Below are 21,736 nucleotides of genomic sequence, written 5' to 3' on the forward strand. Positions count from 1 at the left end.
GGGCCACTGAACCAGAGCGCGCGAACCCAACCACTGGCCCGTGGGGCCGGCCTCCATTTTTAATTTTTTGAGGAACTTCCAGCCTATTTTCCCTAGAGGCTGCACCAGTTTACAATTCTAGCAACAGTGTATAAGGGTTCCCTTTTCTCCACATCCTTGCCAACACTTGTTATTTGTTGTCTTTTTGATAACAGCTGTTCTAACAGGTGAGGTGATATCTCATTGTGGTTTTGGTTTGCATTTCCCTGGTGATTAGTGATGTTTAACGTATTTTCATGGGCTTGTTGGCCATCTGTTTGTCTTCTTTGGAAAAATGTCTATTCAGATCCTCTGCCCGTTTTTTAATCGGGCTGTTTTGTTGTTGTTGTTGAGTTGTATGAGTTTTTTATATATTTTGGGTATTAACTCCGTATCAGACATACGATCTGCACGGATCTTCTCTCATTCAGTAGGTTGCCTTTTTGTTTTGGTGATGGTTCCCTCCTTGTGCAGAAGCTATTCAGCTTGATGTAGTCACATTTGTTTATTTTTGCTTTTGTTTCCCTTGCCTTTCAAGTCAGCCAAATGTAATCTTTATTATACCACATTAACCTTGGGCATATATTACTTCATCTTGCTAATCATCATTTCGTCATCTGTAAAATGAAGATAATAATGCCTAATGGGCAGGATTGTCACAAAAGTATCTACCACGGTGTGTGGCAAGTACCTGTTTAGTAAATAGTATCACTGTCATGAGTACTTTTGGTAATAGGAGCAATCATTAGGTCGTAAAATCACAGAGTCATCCTAGAAGAAACCTTGAAAGTCTCACCTTTGGGCAGAATCACATTCTACCTTTCCTAAGCAAATGCGGATCTCTAACAGATTTCAAGAAGACAGCCTTTGGGCTACTGTCATAACCTCTTCTATTTTGAACACACTCACCATTTTTCATATGTGTTTATTGTAAACACTTTTATCTTTTAGTTTAATCTCTTTAGAAAATAACAGGTCCTTCAGTGGCACTAGGTTTGGCTTAAATCCTCTCCCTCAGGCACCTTTCCTCTTGGGTCTTTTTTTCCCTGATCTCTTTAATTCTCCTTAGTTGTGATGAAGCCCAGACAGAATATGGTGGTTGATGTTGAGTTTAGCCAGCGACAGGAAACACAGATGCATTGTCACCTAGTGTGTTTTGTCCTTTCCAGTGTCCTTGAGTATCGTCTTCCTCTCACTGCACCTCAGCCATCCCTTTGCCCATTACAAGCCCCATTGCATCGATGACCTACATACATTTGAAAATAGATGTTCTCGGGGCTGGCCTGGCAGCATAGTGGTTAAGTTTGTGTGCTCCACTTCAGCGGCTCCGGGTTCACAGGTTCAGATCCCAGGCAGAGACCTACACACTGCTCATCAAGCTGAGGCTGTGGCAGCGTCCCACATATAAAATAGAGGAAGACTGGCAGAGATATTAGCTCAGGGCCAATCGTCCTCATCAACAGGAAAGAATTTTTTTTTTGAGGAAGATTAGCCCTGAGCTAACTACTGCCAGTCCTCCTCGTTTTGCTGAGGAAGACTGGCCCTGAGCTAACATCCATGCCCGTCTTCCTCTACTTTATATGTGAGATGCCTCCCACAGCATGGCTTTTGCCAACAGGTGCCATGTCCACACCCAGGATCCGAACCGGAAAACCCCGGGCTGCCTAGAAGTGGAACGTGCGCACTTAACCGCTGTGCCACCAGGCCTGCCCCTAAAAGAAAATTTTTTCAAATAAAAAAAGACAAGAAATAGGAACCAGTCCCGTGACTGAGTGGTTAAGTTCACACGCTCTGCTTCAGTAGCCTGGGGTTTTGCCAGTTCGGACCCTGGGGGCAGACATGGCACCGCTCATCAGGCTGTGCTGAGGCGGCGTCCCACATAGCACAACCAGAAGGACCCACAACTAGAATATACAACTGTACTGGGGGGCTTTGGGGAGAAGAAGAAGAAGAAGAAGGGAAAGAAAAAGGTTGACAACAGATGTTAGCTCAGGTTCCAATCTTAAAAAGAAAAAAAAGACAAGAAATAACAACTGTTGGTGAGGATGTGGAGAAATGGAGAAAAGGGAACTCTTGTGCACTGTTGATGGGAATGTAAATCGGTACAGCCACTGTGGAAAACAGTATGGAGGTTCCTCAAAAAACTGAAAGTAGAACTACCACATCCAGAAATCCCTCTTCTGGGTATTTCTTCAAAGAAAACAGAAACACTAACTTAAAAAGATATATGCACCCTCATGTTTGTTGCAGCATTGTTTGTAATAGCCAAGCTATGGAGACAACCTAAATGTCCGCTGACAGATAAATGGATAAAGAAAATGTGGTGTATATATTATTCAGCTATAAAAAAGAATCAAGTCCTGCCATTTGCGACAACATGGATGGACCTCGAGGGCATTATGTTAAGCAAAATAAGTCAGACAGAGAAAGGCAAATACTGTTATGATCTCACTTACATGTGGAATCTAAACAAAACAAAAAAACCAAGCTCATAGATACAGAGAACAGTTTGGTGGTTGCCAGAGGTGGGGGGTGGGCGAAATGGGTACAGGGCGTCCAAAGGTACAAACTTCCAGTTACAAAATAAATATGTCATGAGATGGTGTACATGATATACAGCATGGCAACTATAGTTGTTAATACTCTGTTGCATATTTGAAAGTTGCTAAGAGAGCAAATCTTAAAAGTTCTCATCAAAGAAAAAAAATTATGTATGGTGATAGATGTTAAGTAGACTTATTGTGGTGGTCATTTTGCAGTATGTACACATATCAAATCATTATGTTGTATCTGAAACTATTACAGTGTTGCATATCAATTATACCTCAATAAAAAAATAATAGAAACACAAGAAAAAGAAAAGTTTTAAATTTTGGTAAAGTCCAGTTTATCCTTTTTTTTTTTTAATCACATACACTTTTGATGTCATATCTAAGAAATCATTGCCTAACCCAAGGTCACAAAGATTAACTGCTATATTTTCTTCTGAGAGAGTTTTATACTTTTAGTGCTCACATTTAGGTCTTTGATCTATTTTGAGTTAATTTTTGTGAACGTTCTGAGGAAGGTGTCCAAATTCATCCTTTTGCACGTGGATGTCCACTTGTCTCAGAACTGTTTGTTGCCAGGACTAAGCTTTTCCCCCATTGAATTGTCTTGGCACTTTTGTTGAAAATTGCAGGTCCATTTGTAACAAAGTAAATGTTTTCCTAAAGTTGAAAGTTGCTCTCATTAGCTCTTAAATTTTAGCTTTTTTTAAATACTTGATAGAACAGTAGGTGCTTCTTGATCAACAGATCTAAGGGAGAATTCTTTTTCAGGCATCCTTCTTATTTGCAAGTAAACAGATTTTGTCTTTAAAGCTTGGGAATTGTTGGTGACTTTTTCATTGCAAATATAAGAATTGTTATCTTGAGTCTTCCACCTCAAGGTTCTGTCTCTGACGCAGTTAGATAGAGAACACGACTAGTTCGGAAGCTATAACGATAATCTGAGTGTAAGATGTTGGTTATTTGAACCAGGCAATAGCCATGGACATAGAAAGAATCTGGATGTATTGTGTCATAGAGTTGACAGGACTTGCTAATGGATTGGATATGGATTTAGAAGAGTGGAATCAAGCATGACTCCAGGTTTTAGGCCTAAGAAACTGGAAGGGTGAGTTGGCATTAAGCAAGATGGGAAAGGCAGTGATGGGGCTCTGTTTGATGAGGAGATGGGAAAACATGAGAGATTTATCTGTCAGGTTTAAGATGCCTGTTAGTCAAATGGAGGTGTTGGGTATGAGCCAGCCTCTCTCACTTCTTAGAACTTCCATCCCTTGCACACTTCTCTCTAGTATTTAGGCTCTTCCACAGTGCCAAAAAGCAGGTTAGTACATAGGAGTTCTAGACGGACAGTACTAGATTTTCTTTAAGAAATGATGTAATACGTAGAATTTTGTAGGAGCTTTGGTGGAGCGTAGTTTAAATTATCTAGTACTAAAATAAAGTGCTCAGGATGCTTTTTACTGTAAATAAAATAAGTAAATAATTTCTTAAAGTATGTAATACTAAATGTGGTATTTGTCAGTCAGAGATATTAAGTGATTATCAAAGTTGTACACTAAGAATGCTTTCTAATTATAATCAGAATTGTTTACATCAGGCTTTATTTTTGGGCATGCGAATCTGGCTTTAAGATCTGTATTTGTATATTTAAGTTAGAAGTTGTTTCCATAGCCTGTTGCTGGTATAGACATAAATATATAGATCAATGGAAGATAATAAAATCCAAAAATATTCCCACACATATCTGGACAGCTGATTTTTTTATAAAGCACAAAGGCAATGCAGTGGAGAAAGGTTAGACTTTTCAAGAAATAGTACTGGGACAATCAGATATCCATATCCAAGAAAAATGTACTTTAATCCATACCTCTTACCACCTGCAAAAATTAACTCAAAAGGGACCAAAAAGACAGCAGGAAAAATCATTGAAACTAAGAGCTGGTTCTTTGAAAAGATAAGCAAAATTGACAAACCGTTAGCCAGACTCACTAAGAAAACAAAAGAAAAAGCTCAAATAAAATCAGAAATGAAAGCGGACGAATTACAACAGATACCCCAGAAATACAAAGGATTATAAGAGAATACTATGAAAAATAATATGCCAACAAATTGGATAACCTAGGAGAAAGGGATAAACTCTTAAAATCATACAACTTCCCAAAACTGAATCAAGAAGAAATAGAAAATCTGAGTAGACCAATCACAAGTAAAGAGAGTAAAACAGTAATCTTAAAAAACTTCACAAAAAATGAAAGTCCAGGGGCTGACCCCGTGGCCGAGTGGTTAAGTTCGCGCGCTCTGCTGCAGGCGGCCCAGTGTTTCGTTGGTTCGAATCCTGGGCACGGACATGGCACTGCTCATCAAACCATGCTGAGGCAGCGTCCCACATGCCACAACTAGAAGGACCCACAACGAAGAATATACAACTACATACTGGGGGGCTTTGGGGAGAAAAAGGAAAAAAATTAAAATCTTTAAAAAAAAAAAAAAAAATGAAAGTCCAGGACCAGATGGCTTCTCGGGTGAATTCTACCAAACATTCAAAGAAAGTTTAATACCTATCCTTTTCAAACTCTTCAAGAATTTTGAAAAGGACAGGATGCTTCTTAACTCATTTTACAAGGCCACCATTACCCTGATACCAAAAACACAAGGAGAACACAAAGAAGTAGAATTAGAGACTAGTATCACTGATGAACATAGATGCAAAAATCCTCAACAAAATATTAGCAAATTGAATATAATACATTAAAACGATCATACACCATGATCAAGTGAGATTTATTCCAGGGATGCAGGGATGGTTCAACATCTACAAATCAATCAAGGTAAACACCACATTAACAAAATGAAGAATAAAAATCACATGATCCTCTCAATAGATGCAGAGAAAGCATTGGACAAGATCCAACATCCATTTCTGGTAAAAACTGCCAATAAAATGAATATAGGAGGAAAGTACCTCAACATAATAAAGGCCATATGTGAGAAACCCACAGCCAACATCTTACTCAACTTTGAAAAACTGAAAGTTATTCCCCTAGGAACAGGAACCAGACGAGGATGCCTACTCTCACTGCTTTTATTCAGCATAGTATTGGAAGTCCTAGCCAGAGCAATTAGGCAAGAAAAAGAAAGAAAAGGGATCCAAATTGGAAAGGAAGACGTAAAACTGTCACTATTGGGGGATGACATGATTCTATATATAGAAACCTTAAAGAATCCACAAAAACCCTGTTAATGAGCAAATGCAGTAAAGTAGCAGAGTACAAAATCAACAAACAAAAATCAGTATCATTTCTATATACTGACAATGAACTAGCAGAAAGAGAAATCAAGATTACAATCCCATTTACAGCTGCAACAACAACAAGAGAATCTAGGAATAAATTTTTTTTTTTTAAAGATTGCACCTGCTAACATCTGTTGCCGATCTTTTTTTTCCCTCCTTTCCCCAAAAACCCCCAGTACATAGTTGTAAATTCTAGTTGTGAGTGCCTCTGGTTGTGCTGTGTGGGTCACCACCCCAGCATGGCTTGGCAAGCAGTACCATGTCCGCACCCACGATCCCAACCAGCAAAACCCTGGGCCGCCGAAGCGAAGCACGTGAACTCAGCCACGGGGCTGGCCCCTCTAGGAATAAATTTAACCAAGGAGGTGAACAACTTGTACGCTGAAAACTGTTAAGACGCTGAAAGAAATTGAAGAAGACACAAAGAAATGGAAAGCCATTCCATGCTCATGGATTGAAAGAAGTAACATAGATGAGATGTCTATTATCTAAAGCAATGTACAGGTTCAGTGAAATCTCTATCAGAATCCCAACAACATTTTTCATGGAAATAGAACAAAGAATCCTAAAATTTATATGGAACAACAAAAGATCCTGAATAGCCAAAGCAACCCTGAGAAAAAAGAACAAAGCTGGAGGTATCACACTCCCTGATTTCAAAATATACTACAAAGCTATGGTAATCAAAACAGCATGGTACTGGCAGAAAAACACACAGATCAATGGAACAGAATTAAGAGTCCAGAAATAAACCTGCACGTCTATGGACAGCTAATTTTGGACAAAGCAGCCAAGAGCATACAATGGAGAAAGGAAAGTCTCTTCAATAAACGGTGTTGGGAAAACTGGACAGCCACATGCAAAAGAATGAAAATAGACCATTATCTTACACCATACACAAAAATTAACTTCAAATGGATTAAAGACTTAAATGTAAGACCTGAAACCATGAAACTCCTGGAAGAAAACATAGACAGTACGCTCTTTGACGTTGGTCTTAGCAGTACCTTCTTGAATATCATGTCTCCTCAGGCAAGGGAAACAAAAGGAAAAATAGACAAATGGGTCTGCATCAAACTAAAAAGCTGCTGCATGGCAAAGGAAACCATGAACAAAACAAAAAGACAACCTGCCAATTGGGAGAAAATATTTTCAAATTGTGTATTCGATAAGATATTAATATAATATCCAAAATATATAAAGAACTCATACAACTGATCAAAAAATAGGCAGAGGATATGAACAGACTTTTTCCAAAGAAGGTATACAGATGGCCAACAGGCACGTGAAAAGATATTCAGCATCACTAATTATCAGGGAAATGCAAATCAAAGCTACAGTGAGATGTTATGTCACGCCCGTTAGAATGGCTGTTATTAAAAAGACAAAAAAATAACAAATGTTGGAGAGACTGGAGAAAAGGGAACCCTCATATACTGCTGGTAGGAATATAAATTGGTGCAGAGACTATGAAGATCAGTATGGAGGTTCTTCAAAAATTAAAAATAGTAATACCATGTGATCCAGCTATTCCACTTCTGGGAATCTATACAAAGAACACGAAAACACTAATTTGAAAAGATATGTGCAACCCTATGTTTATTGCAGCATTATTCACAATAGCCAAGACTTAGAAGCAACCTAAGTGCCCATCAATGGATGAATGGACAAAGATGTGGTATATATATACAACGTACTACTATTCATCCATAAGAAAGATGAAATCTTGCCATTTGCAACAACATGGATGGACTTGAGAGAGTATTATGCTAAGGGAGGAAGGAAGATGGAGAAAGACAGTTACCCTATGCCTTCACTCATAGGCGGAAGATAAACACACACATAGATACGGAGAACAGATTGGTGGTTACCAGGGGGAAAGGGGCAGTGGGAGGTTGAAAGGGGTAAAGGAGCACAGGTGTGTGGTGACAGAGGCAACTAGACTTTTGGTGGTGAACACGATGCAGTCTATACAGAAATCGATAGAAATGATGTACACCTGAAATTTACATGTTGTAAGCCCCCGTAACCTCAATTTTAAAAAGCTAAGTCAAATGGATCAAAGACCAGTGAGGACTCAAAGCTATAAAACGACTTGAAGAAAAGATGGGAGGAAATTTTTTCTACCTTGGATTAAGTAACGATTTCTTAGATATGACACCAAAAGCACAGTCTTTTAGAGCAAATGCATAAGTTGAACTGCTCTTCAAAAGATGCCACAAAGAGAATTCAAAGACAAACCACACACTGGGAGAAAATACTTGCAAAATATATATCTGATGAAGGATTTATACCCAGAATATATAATGAACTCTCAAAACTCAACAAGAACAACAAAAAACAAAAACAGGCAGAAGATTTGTACAGACACTTCACTATGGAAGGTATACAGGTGGCAAATATATGAAAAGGTGCTCAGTATCATTAGTCACTGGGGAAATGCAAATGAAAGCCACAGTGAGGTATCACCACAAACCTTAGAGTGACTGAAATTAGAAAGACTAAATATACCAAGTGTGGGCGAGGATACAGAGGAACTGGAGCTCTCATACGCTGCCAGTGGGGTGTACAGCTAGTTTGGAAAACAATTCGTTGGCTTTTAAAAGTTAAGCACACACCTACTGGGTGATATAGCCATACTACTTTGCATCCCACACCTAAGGGTTTACCAGAGCAAAATGAAAGCATATACAAAGACTTGTGCACGAGTGTTCATAGCAGCTTTACTGTAGTAGTCCAAAACTGGAAACAAACCAAATGTTTATCCACGGAAGAATGGAAAAACAAATGTGCAGCATATCCATGCGGTGGAATACTACTCAGCAATAAGAGAGAATTAAGTACTAATACACGTAACGACTTAGTTGAATCTCAGAATAATTATGTTGAATAAACATAAGTGGATAGAGTACATATTGTATGATTCCACTTATATAAAATTCTAGAAAATGCCAAGTAATCTATATTAACATAACAGATTAGTGGCTGCCTAGGGATAAAGGGGGTCCTCAATAATTTTGTAAAGTGTAAAGGGTTTTCTGAGACAGGATGTTTGAGAACCTCCCCCCATGGTCAGATGGCCCTTAGACGGGCTGGTCACGCAGCGCTCTAGCATGACACTGCAAGTGCTACCCTTCCTTCTGCGGTGGGGAGCAGCCACTGAGAGGGCTGGGTGTGTGTTTGGGGAGATAGCCGTGGCGGCATTGTAGGGGGTCCCAGCGAGGGCAAGTGTAGAAGCAGGACTGGTTAGCAGGATGATACGTTTGGCCTTGACCGAGGGTCTGGGTAGTGGGAGGCGGACTCGATAGAGTTGATAGGACGTGTCTCTGGTCAGAGGGAAGGGAGAGACCTGCCTTGTGTCTGGGGGCAGGCGGCGGTCACTGTCTGAGAGAGAGAATCCTGGAGGAAGGCAGGTTTGGGGCAGGAGGGGAGGGCTGGACTTTCCACTTTCTGAAGGACATATTCTAATGAGCAGAAGCTTTTAATTTTAATAAAGTCTAATTTATCAATTTTGTTCTTTAAAAAAATATCCTCTTCCCATCTCTCATGTTAATTATATTTTTTAAAAGATTCTGTTTGAAGGGGGTGGGGGAGAGGGCAAAAGGGATAAAGGGGCACATATGTATGGTGACAGATGAAAACTAGACTATTAGTGGTGAGCACAATGCAGTCCATATAGAAACTGATGTAATAAGGTACACCCCAAATTAGACAATGTTATAAGCCCATATGACCCCAGTAAAATAAATAAATGAGAATTCTATTTTATTTACTTAGACTTTTTTGTCCCTGCTTCTCTAGATATCCTTGACCCTGCGATCCTGCGCCCGGGCCGGCTGGATAAGACACTCTTTGTGGGTCTGCCGCCCCCAGCAGATCGCCTCGCCATCTTAAAAACGATCACAAAAGTGAGTTAAAGGAAATGGTATATTTTTGTGTTATGTTTCTCTCGTTTTAAAAACAGACAAGTAGTAATTTAGGATGCCTAGTCCCTTTCTTTTCTGTAGCTGTAAATATTTGCCCAGCCTGCATATCTCCGAAAGGAGAAGGTGAGCTGTTTTTGGTCATTGAAGAGGCCATCCGCTCTTTTTTATTTGCTTAAAATAAAAGGGATGGTTAGAGTTACATGCTCAGCTGATGTGCGGGAGATGTCACTCTAATCACACTTTGTTTTTTTGATCTTTGTTACTTTAGAGGAATTGTCTTCAGAGCATATTTGAAATAGAACAGAAACTTTTGGAGATGGAAAGTAAATAGATACAGGCCCATTATAAATATCCAGAGAAAAATTGAATTTTAAAACCACAATTTTTAATTCTTTCCTCCATGTTGGTGTATGCCAACTTTTAAGATGCCTGTACAGTATTGACTTTGCTATTTTTATAAAAACAAGTAGTGCATACAAAATACAAAGAAGAAAACAAATCACCCTAAATTGTACTACCACAGAATAATCTGCATTAGCACTTAGCACAGGCATCTTTCCAAACTTCTCTATGCAGCGTGGGTGGGGGATGGGTGGGTGCTTGAGTGAATGAGGAGGAGGAAGAGGAATGAACTTAACACTATTTAAATAAAGTTAAATTTATTTGAAATTTAAATGAGAACAAAGCTAAAGGAATTATTAAACTTCCAGTAAATGTTTCTTTTCCATAAAAGATATTCTTTCCCTAAAGAATCACTCTAAGGATTGAAACTTTTAAAAAAAGATTAATAAAGTTACTAAGCAGCTAAGTCATTCTTTTTTTCAAGTACACTTTTTTTGTGTGTATGTGTGCTTTTTCTCCCCGAATCCCCCCAGTAAATAGTTGTATATCTTAGTTGTGGGTCCTTCTAGTTGTGGCATGTGGGACGCTGCCTCAACGTGGCCTGACAAATCGTGCCATGTCCGCGCCCGGGATCCGAACCAACGAAACCCTGGGCCTCCGAAGCAGAGCGCAGGGACTTAACCACTCGGCCATGGGGCCAGCCCCTCAAGTACATTTTTCATTGTAGATGGCGTTGGTTTAATTTCCTCTCTGAAGTTTCGATCATTAGGATCTCTGTCTTTCCTTCCTTCCGCTTCTCAGTTGTTTTCTATAGGTTTTTTCTTGTCCAGTGTCTTCACATTTTCATTCTGTTCTAGAGTCACATTCTTAGTTTCATGTTTAAATAGATACGGTACTCACAACCAGCACTTTGCCCACGGCTTTTATATGTTTTCTGGTCTATTGTGTTTTGTCTTTTGGTTGACTATATTTCATGAGGTTTGTTCTACTTATTAATAGTTTGTTTATTCAGCTCTATTCCCTGGGTTCTTTTCGTGATTAAGAATGTCTGCCTGTCGTCTTTAGACTTGAATGGCGTATTAGCCAGGAATGATTTTTCCTTGGTCACACAGTCTTTCTTTCTGGTCTTTGTAGAAATTACAGCATCCTTTTTGGACATTGAGTATGTCTGTAAAGATGTCTGAGGCTAGTCTGATTGTTGTTTTCGCCTTGCTAGGTGACTGACTTTCTCTGCTTGGATCTCTGAAAAATCCTTTATCTTTGAAGTTTAATAACTGAACTAAGATATGTCACTGTCTGTTACCTTTTTTGTTATTGCTGGTGGTGGTGATAGTGTGGGTTTATTTTGAGTGGAGAGGAACTAAAATCTGGTGTAGCTTTTTATTCTGTGGATGCAATTCTGCCTTCATTCCAGGGAAAATTTTCTGTGTTGTATGTCTGAAGGCTTTCTCTGATTCATTTATTGGATGTACTTCTCCAACGTCACCAATTATTCTTATATTAAATCTCCTGTGTCTTCCATATCTTTTTTCTAATTGCTTTAGTTTTTGTATTTTGTCTTTAATTTTTGCATTCACTGTGATTAACTTAGTCTTCTTTTTCTTTTTCCTTTCTCCTCCTCCTCCCTCCCTCCCTTCCCATTGCGTTGCTTCTTTCTCTTCATCTGGATGGTTACTCCAACCCCACCTCCTCTTGATCCTAATATAGAGTGGATGCATTCTCCACCTGGACCCATCTTCCTACCCCTTACCCATTAGAATTTGACAGTCTGCTTAATTGCTTTTTATCTACATTTTTACAGCCTAGGGGTAGGAAAGGGAGCTAAACTGGTAGTAAGTTAACCCTCATGGGGAAGCCTGAGCTTATTCTCTTCTCAAAGATGCCCTATGAAGTGTCTTATACCTGGACCTGCTCTGTCTGTACAGAGCATATCTCATTGGTATGGGGTTGTGCCCCAGTGCTGCACAGCCCCTGGAGACTGGCGTATCTTGGCAGTTCTTCCTGATGCTGCCGAAATCCCTTGATGGTATGTCTGAGGGTTTGTCTTTAACTTTTCCTGGGGATATCTTGTCCTCAGGCTGCTTCTCTCCAGATTGGAGTATTAATGGATGTTCACAAGATTTGTCAACTTCTTTCCTCAATGCTGCTTCCCAGGAATGGGGGCCTAATTGCTAGCCACTCCAGAATTTTCTCTTTCTTTGGCACCCACTTTTCAACATTTACAACATGAACATTTACCCCTTTCTTTATTGGTTGCCACTAGTAAATTTTTAAACTTTGCCCTTTTTTTAGTATTTTCTTTCTATGTTGGCAAAGGAAGATTTTGTGGTCCTACATCACTGGGCCATCATTACTTAAAACTACATATAGCAGTGTTCATAACTATCTCCCAAAGGAGGGAGAACAGAAGGAGGGTGATCAGCTTTTTGGGTTAAAAAGACGCCACTGGCCGGCCCCATGGCCATGTGGTTGAGTTCGCATGCTCTGCATCGGCGGCCCAGGGTTTTGTCGGTTCAGATCCTGGGCACGGACATGGTACCACTCATCAGGCCATGCTGAGGCGGCATCCCACATGCCACAACTAGAAGGACCCACAACTAAAATATACAACTATGTACTGGGGGGGCCTTGGGGAGATGAAGAAGAAAAAAAAAGCATTTAATTAAAAAAAAAACAAGACCCCACTGACAGCAGTATGGAAGTTAGCTCGGAGGAAGGTGAAACTAAAGGCTGTAAAGGTAAGCATGCTGGAACTAAGGCAGTATCAGGGGACTAGCAAAGAGGACATACATATAAGAACTGTTTAAAGGTACTAATTAACAGGGCGTTGGATTAACTGTAGAGTTGAGGGGTAAAGAAAAAGGAAGATGAATTCTCAGCTTGGACAGCTGAATATCCTCCAAGATACGGTTTTGGGAATGAGGAGGTGGTATTATTTGAGTTTCAAGTGCCTGGGCGTTATCCAGGCAGAGACGGCCAGCAGGAGGTAGGTTCTGTGGTGGAGAGTTCAGGAGAGTCCTCTGGCTCGGTTATAGTTTTGCCTGTCATCAGCACATAGCTGGTGGTCAAAGCCGTGAAAACACATTGCTTTAGTTCAGTGGCTCTCAACCTAGGGCCATTTTACCAACAACAGCCTACCCCACCCCTAACCCGCAGGCAGTGTCTGCGGACAGTTGTTTATCACCAGGTAGGGGAGTGATGGTGTTACTAAACATCCTGCATTGCACAAAATAGCCCCACCACAAAGAGTTACCTGACCCCGTGTATCAATAATGCCAGAGTTAGGAAACCTTGCCATAGTTGTGTAGACTTGTTTCTTTGTACCAAGCATTTCTTTCCCTCTCGTCGGCTCTGTCATGAGGAACTATGAGAGTGAGATTTTGTTTGCTTTGGTTAATGTATGTGTGTACGTAGGTATACACAACACAGGCACATACGCGTGCATACAATCCTAATTTGTTTCTTTAAATTTCTTGTAGTTATGATGACATAATGATAATGCTTCTACACTTGCCCCTGGGATGTCCCTAATTAAAGGCAGAGATCGGAGTGATTCTCGTTTCTAGACATGCCTGACATGAGGTGTGTGGAGTTCAGGGCCTTAGAGATTCAGACCCGGAAGATTGGTTGGCTCATTCTTCCAGACATGTTTCATCCACTCCATAGTACTCAACACTGTGGAACCACTTTATGTCTTCCCTTCATCTGCAATTTTAGTGCTGTTTGCCGACATTCCTAGCCCTCAGACTCAGGGGTAAATGCTCAAAGTACCCCACTTCAAAGATAAAATTATTAAGAAAATAAGGTAGTAGAATATTAACCTAAAGGAATGATCTTTTGCACAGTCAACTAGTACTTATTGTAAACTAAATATGTCCCTGGTTGTGCATATCCCGTGGGGAAACGAAGAAACATCAGACATGACCTTTCCATACGGAACTTGTCTTCCAGATGAGAAGATAATACAATGTTTATAAAACAACAGCCAGCATGTTCACTGATTTCTGAGAAGGGGAGAAAAATGAAGACAACTGAATAGGCTGGAGACTTCAACTATGTAAAAAAATATAGAGAAAAAAGTCAAGAAGAAAATATACTCAAATATTAACAGTGCTTGCCTCTAGGAGATGGAATTACAGGTTATCTTTTCTGTTCCGTCAGTGCCCTCCAGCCAGGAACACGCCTGTAGTTGAAGAGGTCGTGGCTTGTTGCCGTCTGCAGCGATGGGGTGGGAGGTCTGCGGCCGCTCGGGAAGAGGAGGCCAGAAGGACTCCAGCGATGTGTGTTCGTGGTAGAGTTGGAAAGAGTTTAGGGGGCTTTGCTCTGATCGCTTTCAAAAAGCGGGTGTAATTTTGTGATTGAAAGCTTCATAAATTTTATCCAGAAGGAAGGAAAGCTAGAGCAAGGCTCGAGCTGTGATTGGGAGAAGCAGCAGTCACTCGCTCACGTCAACCCAGATGGGGATGTGTCGGCATTTCTGTGGCTTAGACAGTGGTCACATTTTGTGTGTGTTCGGACGTGAGTCTGCGGCGGGCCGTCTTGTTTTTGTGTTTGTCATCTGGTCACAGGGTGGCCTTGTCTGATCTCGATGTTCTGTGAACTGTTGATGCCAGCAGGAGAACACCCGCCCAGCTGGGAGTGTCCAGAATTCCCCAGCACCCCGGCGCCACCTGCTCGCATCAGACCTGCTGCTGTGTGTCAGGAGATGCTTTTCTCTGTCTCAGTTGCCTTATATTCCAGATTTTCTGTCGTGAACATATATGTATGTATATTTGGGGGGTTTTGTTGTGTTCTTTTAAGGAATAGTTGTCTGGCATAAATGTGGAGATTTAGGAGGAAGAGCCTAGAATTAGACAGAAAGGCCCTTTGGGCAGCTTCCATGCACAAAGTTGTGAATATGGAAAGGAAAAAAAAAAAGAAAAAGGCATTTTGATAGAAAAATCAATTTGACTTTAAGAGCAATTTTGTGTAGGATTGTGGTCATCCGGCTGTGCTGTAGGCAAAGAAGGGCCTTTGGCGATGAATCTCTCTGACCTTCAAGTCTGTCTGCGTTGGTCTGGGTGTGTCGCATTCTCTGGCGTGGAGTCTCTGCACAGACCTGCGTTGGAGGAGAGAGCCCCGGGCTGCTGACAGGTGTGCTGCTCTGTGCCTCTGAGGAGAGCCGCTGCTCGAGTGTCATGTCCCTGTCTTCCCTCTCCCCTCCGGAAGCCGTGACTGTTCCTGATCCAAGATCTTTGTTGATGGCTCACACTAAAGCTGGGTAGAGGGAGAGGAACCAGACTCTTTCATTTCAGGGGAGAGCCACTGGTCAGACCCCTGCCCCTGTACATTCTTTGTAAATCAGCTGAGAGTGGGAACCATTGGCATTTTAATGTTTACCCTTTCTGATTCAAAGTTTACTGGCTTTTTACTTTAGTTCCCCAGATTGTTTTGTATACGGTTTCCTCTTTTTCCAATTAACGCCTGAAATATTGTGGGGAGATTACAGTAAAATTCCTTACTCTTGTTCCTAAAAGTTTGAAGATATTTGTAGGTCAGGCAACTTCTCAGTATCTTTTGGAGTCCAAGTTTCTTAAAAGAAAAACAAGTGATGACAAACTACTTCTTTCTATATCCTATTTGGTGTTTCTGGTAATGATGTGGTAGCAAGAGGTGTATCACCAAAACCCCCTGGGATGACTGGAATGTTTTTTTCTTAACTTCCTTTTTTCCCCTGTAAATTCATTAAAACTTAACGAAAGCCAGAAAGATTATATGATGTCTGCCAAGTGCTTTGAGGTAATATATAGTCTTTAAAATAATGGTAAAAAGCCCACTAGGGGACCCAAAAGTTCCAATTTATTTTTTTAAATGTGTCCCGTAAGACTATAACATATATTAACTTCTCCCCTAGAAACACCATCTGTTAAATTTTCATGAGCTAAGAATAGCTGGTCTAATGATAGGTAATGTTTACTGAACACTTACTGTGTTCCAGGTACTTTACATATACAAGTATGCTTAATCCTTGCAACTGCCTTTTGAAATGTTTGAAATTAAGTATTTAAATATTCGAATGAATATTATTTCCATTTTACTGATGAGCAAACTATCTCACAAAAGCAGGATACAGAGGTGTGTGTTTCTTTGTATATGTTCAAAGACTGGCAAGAAATTGCAAAGTAACAATTACCGTGTTAGGGTGGTATGATAATGTTAATTTTCCTTTCTTTATTTTTTTCAAATCAACTGTGTGAATAAAAATTATTACTTGGAGCCTGCCTGGTGGCGCAGGGGTTAAAGTTCACACATTGTACTTTGATGGCCCAGGGTTTGCCAGTTTGAATCCTGGGCACGGACGTACCCACTGCTTACCAAGCCGTGCTGTGGCAGGCATCCCACATATAAAGTAGAAGAAGTTGGGCCAATAGATGTTAGCTCAGGGCCTATCTTCCTCAGCAAAAAGAGGAGGATTAACGGAAGATGTTATTTCAGGGCTAATCTTCCTCAAAAAAAAAAAAAAGAAAAATCAGGGGGCCAGCCCATTGGCGCAGCAGTTAAGTTCGCGCGTTCCGCTTCCCAGTGGCCCGGGGTTCACTGGTTCGGATCCCGGGTGCAGACGTGGCACCGCTTGGCAAGCCATGCTGTGGTAGGCATCCCACCTATAAATTAGAGGAAGATGGGCATGGATGTTAGCTCAGGGTCTTCCTCAGCAAAAAGAGGAAGATTGGCAGTAGTTAGCTCAGGGCTAATCTTCCTCAAAAAAAACAAAAAATCATTGCTGATTCCAGACTCTGTTATGTGACGAAGAGTAGATTTCTGTGACTAAATATAGATATAATTATTGAGATAAAAGAAAAGTAACAGTACAATCTTGAATTACTTTTTGAACCTGAGTGTTCCATGAAATATAATACTTAATCAGAATTATAGGAAATAATAGTGTAAATGGATCATGACGTCTTTTTTTTAAAATTCTGTGTGATTTCCCTCATATGTGGAAGATAAACAAACACACAGATAAGGAGAACAGATTGGTGGCTACCAGAGGGGAAGGGAGTTGGGGGGAAGGGCGAAAAGGGTAAAGGGGCACATGTGTACGGTGACAGATGGAAACTAGACTTTTGGTGGTGAACACGATGCCGTCTATACAGAAGCTGAAATATGATGATGTGCACCTGAAATTTACACAATGTTATAAACTGATGTGACATCAATAAAATCTTTTTTTTAATTTGTACACTGTTGAGTTTAAAACAAACTAAAAACAGTAGGTACAAAGATAGTTAAGCTAATAACCAAAAGTTCTTATTGCTTTGAAGTTTCATTTATTTAAATGAGTTTTAATTTTCTAAATCCACAGCTCAGTAAAAAAGGTCTTTAAAAAATAAAATGCTTAGTTTTTTTGTATTCAGCTTTGAAAAACCGAAAGTGACATAAAAACAATTTTTTTATTTTGCTCAGCATATTTTCTAATTTTGTAGAAATTTTGTAATGTTTGTATTTTCTAATTTTTTTTACAATGTAGTATTCGAGGAAGTTAAAAAGTTCTAAAATAAAAACAAGCAAGTTTAAAAAATAAAATGGTAAAATATATTTAACTTAAATTTACCATTTTAACCATTTTTAAGTGTATAGTTCTTTGACATTAGTACATTCATATTGTCGTGCAGCCATCACCACTGTCCATCTCAAGAACTCTTCATTTTGCAACCTGAGAATCTCCCGTTAAACACTAACTCCGCATTCCCCCTCCCCCAGCTCCTGGCGACCACCACTCTGCTTTCTGTCTCCGTGAGTTTGAGTGAGTTTGACGGCTCTGGGTACCTCATATAGTGCTTGTGGGCCATAAACTTCTTAAGAGACTGTTTTCTTGTTTTTCTTCTGATTTCTTTGGCTCAGCTTTCTATAGTCACCAAATTATTTGAGATTTCTCTTAGAGCTTTTATTAAGAGATAAAACCAGTAGTGAAGAAAAACCAAGTTAGTATAGAAAGTTCTAAATATTCCCTGTGTTAGTACCATTTCAAGAAATGATTCTCTAAAATATTTATAAATTTTATTTTATAAGCTTTCTAATATACCAGTAAAAAATTTCTAATCGCTCCCACTTGACAGTATGTAGAATTCACTTTCATTTTACTTCTTGCTACGGGTCAGAAACATTGCTGCATTTCTGTTAAGAATAATCAGATTTTAATGATCCAAAGATTCTTCAGGCCTTCTGTCTACAGTTGGAAAGTAACGTTGCTGTTGAAACTTTTGGAGGGATCCTAAGTAGACCACACCCCACTCTCTCAGAAACAGGCGGTTTGTTACTTTCTTTCACTTGACGGTATTTGGGAGATTATTTATTTTTTCTAAAAAATTAATTTCCTAAGAATTAGAAAATTTCTGAGAATCTAAATTCTAAGAATTATTTTTCTGAAGTATTATTTTTAGATAATCATTTATTTATTGTGTTCCTTTATATACTGAGCTTTCACAAAAGATTTCACTTAAACAAAGGGTGCCCTATACGTAGAAAGCTGACAGTTCCTCCCAGGATGCAGATGCGAGAAAAATTTCTCCTCTGGGTCCTCATACAGAGAACACTGAGATGTGAAGGACAGTGTTTTTAACAATATCCCTGTCGTAAGCGCAATAATAAGCCTTTTAGGACTGAGGCTCATGGTCTCTTAATGTGAGCTGAGGATGTAACTCAAAGCCAGTGCATTAAAAACAACTTTATAGTTAATAGTTTCTTATGAACATTAAACTAATAAGGGCTCATGCCTAATGAGGTACCTGCCCCCCTTCTCCCCCGCCTCCTTCTGATGATGGATTGAGAGACTGAGCAAGGCGGTGTGATCAGACCTCCCCTCCCCTCCCAGAGAGAGCACAAAATTATATCTCCTCATCTGGAGATAAGATACTGATGTTTTTATTATCATTATTATACCAAAATAAATAATGAAGATCTAGGAACTTCCAAAAGGTCCATTCAGTTGCAGATTTGAACTTTGGAACTCAGGTTTTCTAATTCCTGGTCTGGTGTTTCTTCCACATGTTAGACCTTTTTATTGAAGTATAATATACATACAGAAAAGTGGACATATCGTTAAATGTCCAGCTTCATGAGTTTTCATAAACAAAACCTCCAGATCAAACTCCATTACCAGTTAAATTCGTAGAGAGGGAAAGTAGAATGGTGGTTGCCAGGGGCTGGGGCGAGGGAATGGGAGGGTTAATGGTTAATGCACATAAAGTTTCATTTGGGGAAGATGAAGAAAGTCCTAGGGATGGATGGTTGCATGATAGTATGAAGGTACTGAATGCCACGAAACTATACACTTAAAAAAGGTTGAAATGATAAATTTTGTTAAGTAAATTGTACCAGAGTAAAAGAGAGGGAGAGAACACTACCAGAGCCTCAGAAGCTGCCGTCCTGCTGCCTTCCAGCTGCTACCCACCCTGCCCACCCAGGGTTAGCTGCCTAAATTGAAAATGTTCACATTAAAAGGAACCTTAGGGATCATGTAGTCTGACCGTTTGGTTTACACACAACTGGAGGAAAAAAGGCACAAAGATTGTTTGCTGCAAGTCACACTCTTATTTCCCCGTGATCACATCCCAGGTCCACGCGGGCTGCATGGGGAGCATAACTGCTTCTTGAACCTGTGTCAGATGAACGTTTGCACTTTATCAAATAGTAGCAGCCGGCAGCTGTACAGTTTATTAAATTCTCTAGCATGTCCAGCTGAGAGGAAATGAGAGGACGCCGTCCGAGTGTGGACCGAGAGGCGGGTGGCTGCCTGGGTGGCTGCCCGGGTGCCAGGCCTCCTGACACAGCCCTGCCCTTGGAGCACCTGCCGTGCTGGTGTTGACACTTCCCTTGAAGCTGAACAGCATGTGCTTCCTCGCTTTTGTCCGTGTGTTTCTTCTTAAACTACTTCCTAATATAATATTTGCTACAAAGGAAAGAGAATATGCAATGTATATGTAAGTTATGAATCAGAATAATAAAGCAAAAATTCACAGACGTTCCATCTATGTCATACATTTTAAATCACTAAAAACTGTTTTGTTTCCATCTGCAGTTTAAATCACTAAAAATGTGCTTACGTACGTATGGTCCGCATGCAGGGTACTGTATAGAGTGTTGCTGAAATTCTAAGACTGTTCTGATGCTTGACCTTTCTAGCGTCTCTTGGTATGACCTGAAGGGGAATTGGCACCAAAGTCAAGGCTGAGTTTTAGATAAAGGGTTCAGAAAGAACATAATGAGCACAGAGGGCTTTTGGCTTTTATTGTAGAGCACTTTACTGCTCTTCCCTCCTGGCCAGGTTCAATGTTATTTCTCCCTTCTTAGCCAACCTCACATCAAAACTAAGCACATAAAGGGGCCAGCCCAGTGGCCGAGTGGTTAAGTTCATGCACTGCACTTCGCCGGCCCAGGATTCACAGGTTTGGATCCCGGGCACGGACCTAGCACCACTCATCACGCCACACTGTGGCGGCATCCAACATAAAATTAAAGGAAGATTGGCACAGATGTTAGCTCAGCTACAGTCTTCCCCAGCAAAAAGAGGAGGATTGGCAACACATGTTAGCTCAGGGCCAATCTTCCTCACAAAAAAAAAACCCCAAAAAACAAAAACTGCTCACATCAGAACTAAGCACTGCTTAGTGTTTGCCGTATTTAATCAAGCAGAGGAAATACTTCTCTTCGCCTTTGGAAAGATTGAGGTGGTGATTTTTGTTCTCGGTGCTGTTTTTGCTGCAATGCACACAAATCCACCAGCATGAATCGTTTGCCTTTGGCTTTGCCAAGTCTGGAGTCTACTTCTTAACCTCATTTCTCAAAATCGAAATTTGCAAAAATCCTTATAACACTAGTCTGGGAGTCAGTTACATTCATTAAATCAAGCAGCCGTTCCTGTTTATTGAGAACCTATTACGTGGAAGAGTAATGGTCTTTAAAGCCTCAATGAAAGATGGTTTTTCTCTCGTTTTTTAGAACGGCACCAAACCCCCACTGGACACAGATGTAAATTTGGAACAAATTGCTCGTGACTGCCGCTGTGATCGCTATTCGTAAGTATCTCAGTCTCAAGTCGGTTAGTTCTCTGAGGCTCAGTTCCCCATGTGTAAAATGAGGGAGAATGACGTCCACCTCACCAGGTTGTTGAGAGGATTGCATCGGATGTCTGTAAACCACCTCACGTTTGGTTCTTCCTTAGAGAGGGGACTGCCCATCTTAGGCTCTGAGGAGTTCTTGGGAATGGCAGGAATCCTCTCATTCGTTGACCTGAGCACCGTTGCTGCCCTTTGCAGACTGTGTCTGTTCTTCCAGAATATTTGAGCAGGCGTTTCATTACTGGCTGCCAGATGATCCAGGTGTCTCAGCATTTAAGAGACAATAATCTGTATGTGCCACATTTTCCAAGCTCCAGAATGCGTTTTCATAGCACACCTGTTAACACCCATGCAGCCTAGTAAAAAGCAAGAAATCCAACATTTCTGCCTTCAGCTTTCATATATTTGTGCTGGTTGTAGTTTTTGTTTTCTTCATATGTTTTTAAGTAAGTTTGTTTGTTAACTTTCCCAATTTTGATGCACAGGGAAGAAAATGAAACTCAAGGTTAACTA

The 21,736-nt window shown here is 40.3% G+C and overlaps 1 protein-coding gene across 3 annotated transcripts in view; it reads left to right on the forward strand.

The window, feature by feature from the left end:
- NVL (nuclear VCP like) overlaps positions 1-21,736 on the forward strand; it is a 90,523-nt gene that overhangs the window by 48,212 nt on the left and 20,575 nt on the right. For all 3 annotated transcript variants that reach the window (XM_070602303.1, XM_070602304.1, XM_070602305.1), the window contains 2 exons: positions 9,661-9,767; positions 21,105-21,181. In XM_070602303.1, the coding sequence (XP_070458404.1) occupies positions 9,661-9,767; positions 21,105-21,181 (184 nt within the window). The remainder of the gene's footprint in view (positions 1-9,660; positions 9,768-21,104; positions 21,182-21,736) is intronic.

The sequence above is a fragment of the Equus przewalskii genome, chromosome 31 (genome assembly GCF_037783145.1).
Source record: "Equus przewalskii isolate Varuska chromosome 31, EquPr2, whole genome shotgun sequence".
NCBI lineage: Eukaryota > Metazoa > Chordata > Mammalia > Perissodactyla > Equidae > Equus > Equus przewalskii.